The 15,282-nt window shown below is 37.9% G+C and overlaps 1 protein-coding gene across 39 annotated transcripts in view; it reads right to left on the bottom strand.

The window, feature by feature from the left end:
• camk2g2 (calcium/calmodulin-dependent protein kinase (CaM kinase) II gamma 2) overlaps positions 1-15,282 on the bottom strand; it is a 58,565-nt gene that overhangs the window by 20,071 nt on the left and 23,212 nt on the right. For 27 of the 39 annotated variants that reach the window (XM_058796753.1, XM_058796755.1, XM_058796739.1 and 24 more), the window contains exons 4-13: positions 12,575-12,629; positions 11,944-12,009; positions 9,916-9,988; positions 7,301-7,403; positions 6,526-6,609; positions 6,229-6,323; positions 2,806-2,928; positions 2,434-2,517; positions 1,962-2,004; positions 1,644-1,706 (exon numbers count right to left, since the gene is read on the bottom strand). In XM_058796753.1, coding sequence (XP_058652736.1) covers positions 1,644-1,706; positions 1,962-2,004; positions 2,434-2,517; positions 2,806-2,928; positions 6,229-6,323; positions 6,526-6,609; positions 7,301-7,403; positions 9,916-9,988; positions 11,944-12,009; positions 12,575-12,629 — 789 coding nt within the window. The remainder of the gene's footprint in view (positions 1-1,643; positions 1,707-1,961; positions 2,005-2,433; positions 2,518-2,805; positions 2,929-6,228; positions 6,324-6,525; positions 6,610-7,300; positions 7,404-9,915; positions 9,989-11,943; positions 12,010-12,574; positions 12,630-15,282) is intronic. The other 12 variants (XM_058796762.1, XM_058796757.1, XM_058796743.1 and 9 more) reach the window with 1 other exon arrangement.

Raw genomic sequence — 15,282 nt, 5'->3', positions numbered from 1 at the left:
AGATAATGTAATCTTGTTAAAACTGATTTCATAAAATTGGTATTGAAAAAAGTATTGTTCAGGAACCGGTATCGAACTCAAGGTATCGGTATTGGTATCTATATCGACATCGAAAATGATCGATACCCAGCCCTACACATTGCAACAAAATACTTTTATATTTCATATTTCAAACGCTGTTTCTCATCAGATTAAAATGATTTAAGGATCATGTGACACTGAATTTTCAGCAGTCATTAATTCAGTCTTCAGCTTTGCTATTACAGGAATAAATATGTTAACATAGAAAACAAAGTTATTTTAAATGGTAATAATATTTCTGTATTTCTGAACATAAGAGAAGGTAGCGTAGATAATGCAATTTTGATGATAGGAACTTAGACATACACAAATTTGCTAAAATTAAATGAACTCATAAGTGGGCATCTCATTATTGGCCGATGCTCTCAATATAGTCAAATAGCAGCTAATTTAATGGCCTGGCCGATAAATCAGTCTATCACATTGTCAACAGCTGCCTCTGATTATTAAATTATATGTACTTCTGAAGCTTAAATAAACCACTGCGACTGTTAAGTATCATTGTAAAGCAACAGAAGCAAATGGCACAGCATTCACAGACATGCCACTTTCATTAAGACATATATGAAGAGAGGCAAGAAACTAAGAAATAAACAAAAAGCAAGACAAAAGGACGTGGATCCTGTTGTTGCGGGTCCTCCATGCACAAAGACACCCGTATACATGCTGAAAGGTACTTCTGAAGCATGAAACAGTGATCCCCACTGTGAAGACTTCAGTACAGTGGTTCTTCTCAATAAGTCTTCCCTTAAGAGCATGCTAATACATACATGGTGTAGACATTCATTCGTACTACAGGCAAATGCATGTCAGCATCTACCCACAATTTCATACCAGTGCAGTTGGTTGACCAAAAGCCGACCTGACTTTGGACTGTGAGGTATACAAGGAGAACGAGCCACCTTAAGAAACTATCAACATAAAACAAGGCAACTAAATCTGTAATGCAACTCTGAAATATGACGCCGTTCCTTAAGGTGACTCTGGTCAAAATACCTCCACCGGAGAATCCCTGGACCATCACCAAAAGTGCATTCCCATAATGCATTATGTTTCCAGAGAGACACCACTTGGAAGACATAATACATTTTTTTTGATACTCTTCTTACCATCCCAACCTGCTGACAATGACACAAAACATCTTCTGACAAGTTCACAGCACATTCAGTGCAGTGCAAAGGTTTCCACTGACAGGAAAGGACTCTTTCATCCTAGACTTTGGTCAAAAGTCGTGAAGCACAAAGAGATACGAATGTGCCTCAGGGTTGGGAGTGACTGAATTTCAGTTATTCTTGTTTTGTATTTGTCAATTCACTTAAATTTCAGAACTCACAAGATATGCATTCACTCAAGATTTCTAGTGAAACAAATTTGAATTTAAATATTCTAAATTCAGTCAACGAACCCAAACCCTGGAGCATGCGTTACATATTCTCTGCATGGCGAATGGCCTCTCAGAAGAGTTTCAGTGCCCGTGCGTTGGCAAGGGTATAGCAGGCTCCCCTTGGTCACATGCTGAGGCTGAAAGTGGGCAACGGCCCCCTAGTGCCCATCTCACGTACCTTCTTGTGCCAGTGCAGCTGTGCTGGTGGTGGGGGTGGCGGGGCTGGTGTGCTGCCGACCCACTATTGGACAAAAGAGCATGTCGTTTTGGAGAGGCTGACTCAAGGCAGAAGCTCAGCCTTTCCGGTATCACAAAAAACTTACCCAATTTGTATCCTAACAAAGCAACCTAAAGCAAAGCCCAAATGCCTCTACGCAGTCAGGAAAGTGGGGCCAGATTACAAAATCAAAGTTTTGAAAGAACCTACATAAACATACTGATCCCTCAATTTATGCACAAGTCTCACTTGTATGTCTGAAGCTAATAAGACATTCACCTGAGAAGTTCCTGGACACCAGCATGGTGGTCAAAATAGCCCCCTGCAGGAAACACAAATGCTATTTTAGTATCTTATCTAGAATTGGAATAAAAATTAACACTGGTAAGGACAAAGTCTTCAAACATTCATACATTTGGATAAAGCATTAATAATGGGTAATACTAAACAATAAGTTTGAGTTTGTTAACATTAGTTAATGCATTTGGTGTCAAGCTAACAATGAATAACATTTTATCAATTTAGGTCAATGTTCAAGTATGAATTTACAGTTTGTTCATAATACACTGACTAATTTTAATGTATACTTAACACTTGAAATGCAAAAAATGTATCAGTATATGCATAAATAACATTAACCAAGATTAACAAATGCTGCAAAAGTACTGTACTTTGTTGACTCATGTTAGCAAATGCATAAACTAATGTTAACATATTTAACCTTATTGTGCTGGAAATGAATTAATCAGACCTTTAGCTTTCTGCGGGCGTTGAACTTGCGCAGACACTCGACAGTTTCTTGACGATGCATCATGGAGGCGACAGTGGATCGTTGCTAAGTGGGAAAGAGACATCAGTCCTTAGGACAAATCCTTATTCATATACGTTGTGACAGATTGGATTTTATATCCAATTTCTATATAATACAAATTGGATATAAAGTCACATTTGAAATTTTTCATCAACCAAACAGGCAAGCAGATGTTTACTTTAATGCAGACTGGAGTGTAAGCTGTATGACATTATGCCAGTTGTTGGATGTAATCATGAAAAGCTAAGTGACAACAATATAAACCAGCCTTGAGAGATATAATGAAAAGTGCTGGGGTTTAAGTCCACTTACGCAGACCCAAGGATGTTTGAGCGCTTGGTCAGCCGTGATCCTCTTCGCTGGGTTGATAGTCAACATCTGGTTGATGAGGTTTTTGGCCTCTGGAGTAACAGTGTCCCACTCTGGAGAGGGAAACTAAGACATAAAGAGACAAGAGAAAGAGAAGACGAATGAGTTTTCTTGAAATACAGTGAGGTCTACAGTGAAAAGCTGTGGTTGGTTTCATTTAAACCTGGAAATTCAAAGAAAGATTTTGAAACAATTAAAACAAAAATTGTATAATGAAAAAAAGAAATATTTTAAATGCATTCATAAACTATTTAATCATAAACTAATTAAACACACATTTTCTGTATAGCTATCTTAAAATGATATGTATTATCAAAAGCTCTACAGAAATAAACATGAATTTAACATTTCTAGGTCACTAATCATAGATAAATTTGTGTACAGGTGGTCACATGTTCTACCAGTGAAGCTCAAGACACTCTTTGGATAAATAATGCTGAAGAACATGATCATCAGGTTTTACACAAACTTGTTGAGTTCATGAAGTTCAACATTAAAGCAAAAGGTGGACAAACCAGGTACTAATACACGAATGTTAAATCAACTTTATGCTGATGCTAATAATACAAACTGCAATGAAAACGTGTATTATATTAGGAAACAATGAAAAATAGAAGCATTTTCACTAGACTCAGGCTTTTGTATGTAACAGAGCGCTCAAATGTATACAGACATGGACAAACACACAGATCAATGGCTCCCATGGACTGTAATGGATGTTAATAAGATTAAAGCAGAGCAGCTAAAGCGATGGATGGAAAAGTGGTGTTTTCCACCTGGAAGGCTGAAAATGCTGAAACCAAAACTGGCCTTCGTAATCACATCTCTCCCACGCCGCAGCACTCCATCAAATGGACAATGCCACTATGCAACAAACACTACAAATACACTATACTCCAATGCACTTATAGAGCCTATCAATCTGGACTAAAAGGGATGGAGAAAGCACAAATGAAATCAAATTAGTGTGAATCCATACTCTGATCATGCTAGATTGTTTACAAACAGCAGCTTTGAGCTACAGCTGGTCACTGCGAAAATATGACACTATGCCATCTGCAAGATAGCCGTAACCTCATATAAGCTACTATAGAATAGTATTAACAGGAAATATCCCACTCTAAACTGGTTTTCCTTTGGGGTTTGAGGAGGTGATGATGAAGAACAATCCTTGGTTGTATGTTCCTCTCCTGAGCTCTAGAGGAGGGGGGCTGCCGTCATTTATTATTGAGTAACTCTGCTCTCTATCCCAACCAATTAAATATTAACAAAGGCTTCAATCTAGGTTTGCCACTCTGGGTCGATGTGGTGGCACTAAAATCTCTGTATGGGGATGGCCACGAGAGCATCTCTGTCAACATGTTGATGGGCAATAAAAGACAGGTCTAATAAAAGGGCTTTCACTTTCTCTTTCTGGTTGAGCTGAGCGCCGCTTAAAGTGGGTTACAAGCACTTTTTTAAACAAACAGACCTTTTGTTCGACAGGCCTGTTTTGTATACGCTTGCTTTAATTACATCAGATATGTGAGCAGTGCAAAGTGAAGAGTGGAGTTGCACAATTTTGCCTGGAGCAAGGAGTAGTTTTTTGAAAACTGAAACACCGACGCAACTGGGTGACCCAAGGTTCATTTTTACAGGTTTTCATTACATACATACATATATATGTACAGGTGCTGGTCATATAATTAGAATATCATCAAAAAGTTCATTAATTCCATTCAAAAAGTGAAACTTGTATATTATATTCATTCATTACACAATAACTGATATATTTCAAATGTTTATTTCTTTTCATTTTGATGATTAGAGCTTACAGCTCATGAAAGTCAAAAATCAGTATCTCAAAATATTAGAATATTACTTAAGACCAATACAAAGAAAGGATTTTTAGAAATCTTGGCCAACTGAAAAGTATGAAAATGAAAAGTATGAGCATGTACAGCACTCAATACTTAGTTGGGGCTCCTTTTGCCTGAATTACTGCAGCAATGGCAATGGCAGCGTGGCATGGAGTCGATCAGTCTGTGGCACTGCTCAGGTGTTATGAGAGCCCAGGTTGCTCTGATAGTGGCCTTCAGCTCTTCTGCATTGTTGGGTCTGGTGTCTCTCATCTTCCTCTTGACAATAGGTTCAGGTCAGGCGAGTTTGCTGGCCAATCAAGCACAGTAACACTATGGTCATTGAACCAGCTTTTGGTACCTTTGGCAGTGTGGGCAGGTGCCAAGTCCTGCTGGAAAATGAAATCAGCATCTCCATCAAGCTTGTCAACAGAAGGAAGCATGAAGTGCTCTAAAACTTCCTGGTAGATGGCTGCGTTGACTGTGGACATCAGAAAACACAGTGGACCAACACCAGCAGATGACATGGCAGCCCAAATCATCACAGACTGTGGAAACTTCACACTGGACTTCAAGCAACATGGATTCTGTGCCTCTCCACTCTTCCTTCAGACTCTGGGACCTTGATTTCCAAATGAAATGTAAAATTTACTTTCATCTGAAAAGAGGACTTTGGACCACTGAGCAACAGTCCAGTTCTTTTTCTCCACAGCCCAGTTAAGATGCTTCTGACGTTGTCTCTGGTTCAGAAGTGGCTTGGTAGCCCTTTTCCTGAAGACGTCTGAGCGTGGTGACTCTTGATGCACTGACTCCAGCTTCAGTTCTCTCCTTGTGAAGCTCTCACAAGTGTTTGAATCGGCTTTGCTTCACTGTATTCTCAAGCTTGCGGTCATCCCTCTTGCTTGTGCACCTTTTCCTACCCAAATTCTTCCTTCCAGTCAACTTTGCATTTAATATGCTTTGATACAGCACTCTGTAAACAGCCACACCCTTCAGTAATGACCTTCTGTGACTTACCCTCTTTGTGGAGGGTGTCAATGTTCGTCTTCTGGATCATTGCCAAGTCAGCAGTCTTCCCCATTATTGTGGTTTCAAAGAACAAGAGATACCCAGAATTTATACTGTAGGGATGGTCATTTATTCAAACTCAAATGTAAATATTCTAATATTTTGAGATACTGATTTTTGACTTTCATGAGCTGTAAGCTCTAATCATCAAAATTAAAAGAAATAAACATTTGAAATATATCAGTCTGTGTGTAATGAATGAATATAATATACAAGTTTCACTTTTTGAATGGAATTAGTGAAATCAATCAACTTTTTGATGATATTCTAATTATATGACCAGCACCTGTATATATATATATTAGTAACAAAAGATGTCTATTTCGAACAACGACTCCAAACCTTTGAATGGTAATGTGGATGTGAACAAATGTTCAGGTCTGATTAGATCTAAAACGGAGTCATTACATTATAAAGCAGTGAGAGATCATTAAGGCAAACAGTGAGTGTGATTACTCACGTCATAGGCTCCAGCCTTGATCTGTTGATACAGTTTGTGCTGGTCCTCGTCCCAGAAAGGAGGGTAACCCACCAGCAGGATATACAAGATCACACCTGCCCAGGATACACAAATTGGTAACTTCGTACTAGTACTAGTCTACTGTTTTTCCAAAGTAATGAGTATGAATTACAATTTTTTGTACACTGACTATTCACAAAATTGGACAAATACACAACACTGTAAAACACTAGAACAAAGAGCGTCTTGGAATCATTTTACTGTGGACACTCTAAATAAAACAGGTGAAAATCTTACCACAAGCCCAGATATCCACTGGTTTGCCATAGGGGTCCTTTCTCAGGACTTCAGGGGAGAGGTATCCAGGGGTGCCTGCAAAACCTGTAAAGACATAATGTGATTACATATATTTAATATCTAAAATCAACAGATTTCAAATCACAAAATCATCAACACCATCTCTTTATGACAATCAAATTCTGAGCATTACAAATAAGGCAACAACATTTCAGTTTGCATTAAACAAATTACAACACAAAAAAAGTTTTGTTTTGGAAAAAAAAAAAAAAAACTTTCTTATTAGGCTGTGCAATGTGAAAAAGCATATAAAAAATTCCCATGATGTTAAACAAGTTTAATCCAGTTTGTTCACTGGCTTTGTCGTCTGTGACATTTGACCTGGTTCAAGTGAGTAGTCTTGACTCCAAAAGGACAGTAAACATTGAGAAAACTACTCCATATTTCCCAAGAGCACAGGGTAAAAGCACAAGCTGGCTACTCTCCAGAGCTCTCTAGTCCCACAAGAGCCACAGATGCCATGGACAGCAAACAAAGCAATAAGAAAAGTCATTGCTGGTTCAGCTTTCAGAATGAGTTTACAAGCACCAATGCCATCTAAATGAGTGGATGCATTTTCAGGGCATTGAATATTTGTTTGAAAAACCAGAGAAATTAATTTAGTCTGTTGAATTTAATTCAATCTTGCATCAGGATGAACTAGAATGGCTTCAAGCCAAATCCCTTTAAGAGATGAGGCTACCAATGAGTTGAAGGAAAAACAGAGGAGTCTTACCGAACCAGGCCTGCTGATCTCCCTGCACCTCGATGGCGAGGCCAAAATCAGCCAACTTCACTGCCGCCCCCTTCATCTTACTGGCCAACAGCAGGTTCTCTGGCTGCAGGAGGACACATGACAGAGAAAAGGGTAGGAGAGAAGAAAGTAGGAATAGTGAGAAATAAATAAAATGAGGGAGGAGATATTGTGATTTTAACATTAAAACAATGCTGCAGTGTGCTATGCAGAGTGTTTGTCGCATGTTAAAGCAAAATTTCACAGGGCAAAAAAGGTTCATTGACTATTGTCAATAGTGTCGTGATGTATGAAACAGCTTATACTGAACTTTTTCACCCTCATGCAAAATTCCCAATCGCACAGATTCCCACTGAAGTGACTGGATTAAAATTAAAACAACTTGTTTTGAATGCTACAAGTATTATTTATATACTAGTATACTGTAGAATTTAATATAATTTTGGATTAGCTTTTATTTTTATATTTTCACTTACATTTTGACAACACAGCTTCATTATTTTATACTATTTCGCCTAAATAAAAAATAACAGAGCTTGTTTTAGTTTTAGGCATCACTTAATTAGAAATTAAATTAATAGTGTTTTTCAAGATTAACTTTAAATGAGCATTAGATGACAGAAAAAAGGTAATACAAATATAAAAATACGGAAAATAAAATATCCAGTGGCATGAGCTAAAAGAATCATGAAGTGCAATCCACAGGCATTCAATCCCATACGGCTGCTCATTTATTCTGTGCATGATTATGCTAAGGTGACGAACAAGCCTACTGACGCTGAGTTTAATCAGCTGTGATCTGCATAAAAGGACATAAACGTATCCAGCATGTTCTATGAGGAGAGTCTTTCATCATTACATTGCAGGAATACTGAGATCCGGACTTAAACTACAGTGTGCATCAAGTGAGAGAGACAGAAACGTGCGCATGCTTGTAACGTGTGAGAGAAGAAGGGAGAGATTGCATGTGGTGTCTATATCTTACTGCTGTGTGTGTGTGTGTAAAGCGGATGGATAGCTGTGACAGCACGCTCATTGCTCTGAGCTGCATAATTCATGAAGAGACAGAGAGGAGGGCTTGTTATCTCATGCTACGAGAGCAGGGGTGAGCTGCTCTCTCGTCCCGCTGTCCTGCACACCCCTCTGCCTCTGAATGCTGCAGGCACAGCCCTGACCCGGACACAACAGACTTTCTGTGACGTCATATCATGACTTATTGCATGAATGTTAATCAGGGGATGCTGAAAAAGATAGATCACCTTCCTGAACTGGCCAATGATGTAAACTAATATTCATAAGCCAATCCAAAACAGGATTGGTAACTCATGCAGCAGATGCACCATACTGAGATGCACTCAAATGTTTTAAAACTGTTTTGAATTTATTTTGTGAAATAAAAACACTACAAAATGCTAGGCATTACATCCTAAGCAACATATCCTAGTATCAACAAACAGTACCAACAATTAAACAAACTGGAAATCATTCAGATTTTTTTAAACTTAATTTAATGGGCACATTCATTTTAGTATCATGCTATTTTAGTATTATGTACTGTATATACTATAATAGAATTTAGTAATTATAAATTAGGTTTTATTTAATTTTTTATAAATTTTTTATTTTATTTCAGGCTTATTTCAATTACTGAAAATAATTTTTTAATAGTTTTAATTTCAGTTAACAATAACAACACAGTGATATTATATCTGCGAACTTCATTCTTACATCTTCAATCAAAACCAGCCCATCTGTCCCCCCCAGTGCCCCTTGTCCTGCAACCCTAGGGAAGGACTCCGTCTCTCTCTTCCCTCCTAAACACTATTTTCTCTGCCTAGCTCCTGCTTGGCTATTCCTGCGACTGTTGCAAGATTTACTTTTCCTCCTTGTCTGTCTGTTTTCAACAGTTCTGTCTCTTTCCCTCTGATGAATTAGAGGAGGTAAAATGAATCCCCACCAGACACGCTCACCATCATGCCATGACTCTGCAGCCACCATGACATCACACAGGTTTCCATAGCAACCGGCCTGCCTCCAGTACTCCTCTATCTGCCTTTACTTTTAAAGAGGTGAACTAATATGGAAAGCAATGGTTCGGGGTCCAACACATTTTTGTCCACCACATGCCACTGATCTATTATGCATTTCATCAGTTATTATTGTAAGAAAAAATAAACACTTGCACACACTTTCACCTTCTAAACAGAGTCTACTATATCTACCATATATACTATAGCTACAAAGGAAAATCATTGTAAAGTCTGACAAGCAAAAAGGAAACAGTAATTTAATTTCAATCCAATATGAGTTACAAATCTCCCCATCATCCATTAAATGCTCCTTTGTTAGCTTTCTGCATTGTGCTTGTTATCAAATGACTCCTCAGGATTGGCCACAGCCAACCAGCCATGCTCTGACGTCAAGAGAAAGAAATAACACAATCAAAAAGCATACATTTTCTCCGGTGTCCAGCGTTTAATGTTGCAAGCACGAGTCTGAGTGTGTGCAAATGACGCCACAGAGTTGCCAAGAGGAGGAGGGTTTGGATGACGCAAGCTCCCGTATTGGCACGTTGCCACAGTGACGGCATGACTCACCTTGAGGTCCCTGTGCACAATGTCATGCTGGTGGATGTGGCTGACGCTTTCCAGGATCTGATTGATGCAATGACTGAGAAACAGAGACGGGGAGAAACAGAAAGTAGGGGGGAGGAAAAGAGGGTTGGATTAGGGAGAGAAACCCAGGCATTAGTACTAGGATCTAACTCCAGATAGAAGACTGGGCGCAAGAAATCCAGCTGCAGAATCTGGCCTGTGCAGATCGACTGAGCTTTGCACAAACAGATAAATACTCTGGTTTGTTTTGTGGTTCTCAAAGCTGCCAGAGAAGCTTTCCAGGATGGGAATGAAAATACATTTACCATGTCATCCAAATGCCAAAACAAATTTCCTGAAGCTGAATGTGTGTGTGTGTTCATTTAAAACAGAAACAGTTACTTTTAAAATTGTAATAATATTACACAATATTAATGTTTTACTGTATTTGTGATCAAATAAAAGCAGCCTTGGTGAGAACAGTAGACAAAAATCTTACCAACACTATACTTTTGAACAATAGTGTGTGTGTGTATATACATATATTTCCATATATTTCTATATCTATATCTATATATATATATATATATATATATATATATATATATATATATATATATATATATATATATATATATATATATATATCTATATCTATATATATATATATATATATATATATATATATATATATATATATATATATATATATATATATATATATATATATATATATATATATATATATCTATATCTATCTATATATATCCTACAATACTACACAGACGTGCATTTGTTGCTCTGACAGACTTGCACTGTAGAGGTCTTTCCATACAGAAATAACAAGCACCGGTGGAGCAGGAATGCTTATAAATGCAGTGAGTGGAGCAGCTCATTACAGAGCTCTGAAATCTGTTCATAAGGTCATGACCCGAGGACAGAGGGCGAGTTTGATGGGGATCAAATCTCTCTGAAGGTTTTTTGTGTTTGTTTGGTAGAATACTTGAAAATTAACACATTTCTGAATGATTCTGTTTATGTAAAGAGAGAGCTTGCAGAAGGACAAGCAATGGTGGTCGAGTAAAGAAAGCGGCCCATTAGATATTCCCTAAAGCTCTCTTGAGGAAGGATGGCGAGGAAGGCATTTCTTGTGTCCAAATTTGGCAAAATCTGTGGACTGCATTCCATTCCATCCCATTACGGAGGCACTTTCCAGTAAAAACTTTCTCTGTTCTCCCTTGATGCAAACTCTCAGAAGCAGCCTTCATGTTGTAAGTCTGGAGCGTGGCTTCCAAAAGTAATTGCAAAGTGACACTAATTTTGTTGTTCCGGCTTAGTGCTGAATATGAAGTGGAAATGGACTGAAGTGCAGACAGTCAGCTTTAATTTAAGGGGATGCCTATCCCGGCAGCAGGTTAAAAATAACACCACATTTCAGGCCAGCTACTATCCCTGTTAAAGCACTGAGAGTATTTACATAGCTTGATAATATTTGAAATAAAAATATCATGTTTAATAATTAGTTGCGCAACCCTGGCATTTAATGATTGTCTCGCTGTCTGGGAGCAAAGGGCAGCGTTAGAGACAGAAATCTTTTTATTTTTGAGGCCTTACAAAAGCAGTACAGTGATGGCTGCAGAAAGTATTATCATGGTACTCTGAATAAAGAAAAAACTATGAGATTGATGTACCATAGTATTTACATTAATTACATATTAATGTACAATATATTTCATATTATATGATTTATACAAATTTTAATATGCTGATTTGGTGCTCAAGAAACATTTCTTATTATTATCAGTGTTGAAAACAGTTGTGCTGCTTAATACGATTGTGATACATTTTTTGTGCTTTTTGAAACACACAAAGTCTTTGTCACTTTTGATCAAATTAATGCATCCTTGCTGAATAAAAGGAAAAATTTCTTTCTGACCCAGTGACTGCAAACTTACCCACAGTAGTGTATATTATATATAAGTGACTGACAACAAAATACTGATATGATTTTAGGTGAATTTTTAAACTTACCTTGCATCTGCTTCACTGTAATATTCTCTTGCAACGATGTCTTCAAACAATTCTCCACCAGTCACTCTACAAGAAGAAATACAGGCTTTATCAACAGCTCAAGTATGGAGAACTCACAGCGGTTCCATTCAGCTATAAACTATAAAGAGCACGAGGCCTGTAGAGGAGTATGTGGCTAATGGAGAGTTTTACCACCACGGGCCGGCACTTGAGTGTTAGGCGAGCACTATCAGAGTCCTAATGATACAAGAGCCCTGAGAGAGGGCCATATAGTCAATCTACACACATACACTTACTTGTATGTCTTGCTCACACACACACTGCCGTTACACAGAGGAGTCTACATCTCAACAACACTGATAATCACTTAACATGATGTCAACATAGCCTAAGCAAAGGAGTTCAGAAATAAAGAAAAGTATTCTAGGCTTTTTATGGTACAGAGAAATGGGCCTACTGGCTAGAGAATAAAGTGAAACCGTCATACTTCAATTACATTTTCCTGTAATTAACACAGTTAATTACTGCCAAACAAGGCTGAAAGGAAGTGGAAAGTGTGAGTACACAGGCGTCACTCCTGTTTTACACCGAAGTAAGATGGAAGATCACAGTGTCTGACTCAGATACTTACAGGTCAAAGACCAGGTAATGAAAGCCTTCTTCTGCGATACTGTCATGGAGACGCACTGTTGACGGAAAACAGAACGAAAGAATGAGGTAAGACAGAGAAACAACATAAGCAGGATGAACAGAAGGAGCTTTTATCCTTTTCTTGACCTGCCCATGAAGTCATCCTCATTAGCTCCATTTCAAATCCCAACCTTGCTGCCTAATGCCTTCTAAGGCAGCATTCTAGCTAAAAACGAACCTCATGACTGACTCATTTGAAACGTTCATAAAGAGCAACTCCAAATGCCACACAAATAAAACTCAGCACAGGACAGTGGTCCTTCTTGACTCGAAAACCACCAATGTCTAACATAATATTCAAAGCTGCTTGTTTTTATATAAAGAAACTGGGAGTATGTATATATTGAATTAATTAACAACAGTTCATGATGTGGCTTCAGATGTTTCAAGAAATGTATTTTCTTCAATGAAAACAGTAGTTATTAAGGCTTAAAGAAAAAATTTAGATTTTAATTTTAGATTAAATTTCTTGTTTTCACCCTTTTAATTTAGAGTTAAATTATTTCAATATCTTAATAATAATTTATTGTTTTAAATACATTTAAGTCGTCCTGTGGCCTTGTAGGAAGTTTGCTGAGGCTCTCTAGTTGGACCCCAGCCCCGGTTAATAAACATGTAATGGAAAAACATAACGGGCAAAAGTATTTCATTTCATTTTAATAATTTAAAAATATTTGAAATTTTTAATTAACATTTTTTTCCTTACCCCCACCCACCACCCACCATTTTTAAATTACACAATTATTTTAGTACTGAATGAAGTTTATAATCATGCTTTGCCCATCATCTTGATTTTTTTTATGCAACTGTTTTCTTTGAAGGATACAAGCAACAAGTCATATTAGATGGCAATATTAAGACGAATATTTCTATCTTCGGAAAAACCTCTTGATAAATTTTGCACAATAAGGCCGAGCTGCGAAAATAAATAAATTTGAACTTCATGCCCACTTTAAATTAAAAAGAATCACAGCTGACATCATTCGTCTCAGAGAAGGAACTCTGGTCTTTGCATTACTCAGGGAGCGATGGCATTGCAAGTAAGGCAAGGAACATTGGTTATCTTGATTGAATATAATGAATTTGTCATCGGTAGTTACAGATTTGAAACAGTGCACCTGCCAGATCTCACACACGCAGCCATTAAGAGACCCCCGGCTTGCTCTCATTGTGTGTGGGTCCATGTAAATGACAGCGTGCATTAATCTCAGCTATGTGAGGGAGGTGGCTATGCTAGAGGAGGGCAGAGAGGGCAAAGCAGAATTATATTATCTCCACATCCACCCAGGATCACCCGCGGCGCTGACACAAACACACGCGTTCTGACAGGAGGACTGTGTTTTAACACAATTCAGACTGAAGGTGCTGTGAACGGTGTCTGAATGGAAAGTGATTTTAACAGGTTGGCCTGAGAGAGGTGTGGATAGAGCCGATTTGTGTTGTACTCTGACGAAGAGGATATTCTCTGAACGTTTTTGACTTGAACTAGTGCTAGACTTTACTGGTATAGCACTAAAATGGGACAAAGTATTAGAGTATTAAAAAGTATTAAACTGATCAAAAGTGAGAGTAAAAACACTTAATGCTAATGTATAAAGATTTCTATTTCAAATGAATACGGTTAAAAAAAAATTGTTTTTATTGTATTGTTTAATCAAATAAATGCAGCCTTTGTGAACAGCAGTGCACTTTATATTCCTTTTCCCCCCAAAACATTTACTTGTATTTTATACTGCTTTTACAGATCTGAAAACCTACTTTATTTTGCATCTTTGTTCACTTATCTTTATCTGTATTGTTACAACCCTCCACAGAACTAAGCATAAGGAAAGAAGTCTCTGACTGACCAATATAAAGTCTGTGTTTATTAGTAGGTTTTCATGTTCCCTGGTTACCAGTGATATCAAACAGCTCAACATCTTTTTCGAATGCCAGTACCGGACACATAAATCAAAATCTTTTATTTTATTGGTAGGTGACGTTTTTTTGCTTCGCGGAAAAAGAAACTCTGCCAAAAAACACCAGTGCTGGGTGTGGGTTTTCACACTCTACTGAAGAGCTCCACAGGGACACATTGTTCCTTTCTAACATACTGTCACACCAAAAATGTATGCCTGAAGACATAGCTCTGGGTGAGATAGCATGAAGAATGTATGTAGACGCATGTGGGTTATGTGTGTGAGACAGGCTTATGTCATTCTATCTACTCTTGTTGCGCGTCTGTGGGCCAACAGCAGTCAAGCATTCATATCTGCTGGCTTGTTGATAACAAACCCCACTATTGATAACCTGTACAATAGGCAGTAAGTTACCTTGTACGTGTTGTGTTAGTGTATGTCCAAGACAAAAGGAGGGGAAAAGAACAAGTGTGTTAGCTTGAGTCTTTGTCGCCATAGGCGATGAACTCCTTAAGAATGCTCTCTCTCTCATACACACACTTGATTGCTCTTTTTGTTAGGAATTTATTGGCAGTCCATGCAGAAAACATGACAACCTGAGAGAGAGAGAGAGAGAGAGAAAGGAAGAAAGGGCCGTTCAAGATGGCTAGACAATAAAAGGTACAAAAGACAGATTTAGGCCACTGGGAATGGAAGGGAGGGAATACATGAGAAAGGAAAAAGTGAGGGAGGAGAGACAAGAAAGTATGAG

This window comes from Onychostoma macrolepis, chromosome 13 (genome assembly GCF_012432095.1).
Source record: "Onychostoma macrolepis isolate SWU-2019 chromosome 13, ASM1243209v1, whole genome shotgun sequence".
Classification (NCBI taxonomy): domain Eukaryota; kingdom Metazoa; phylum Chordata; class Actinopteri; order Cypriniformes; family Cyprinidae; genus Onychostoma; species Onychostoma macrolepis.
This window is presented reverse-complemented; position numbering and strand designations above follow the sequence as displayed.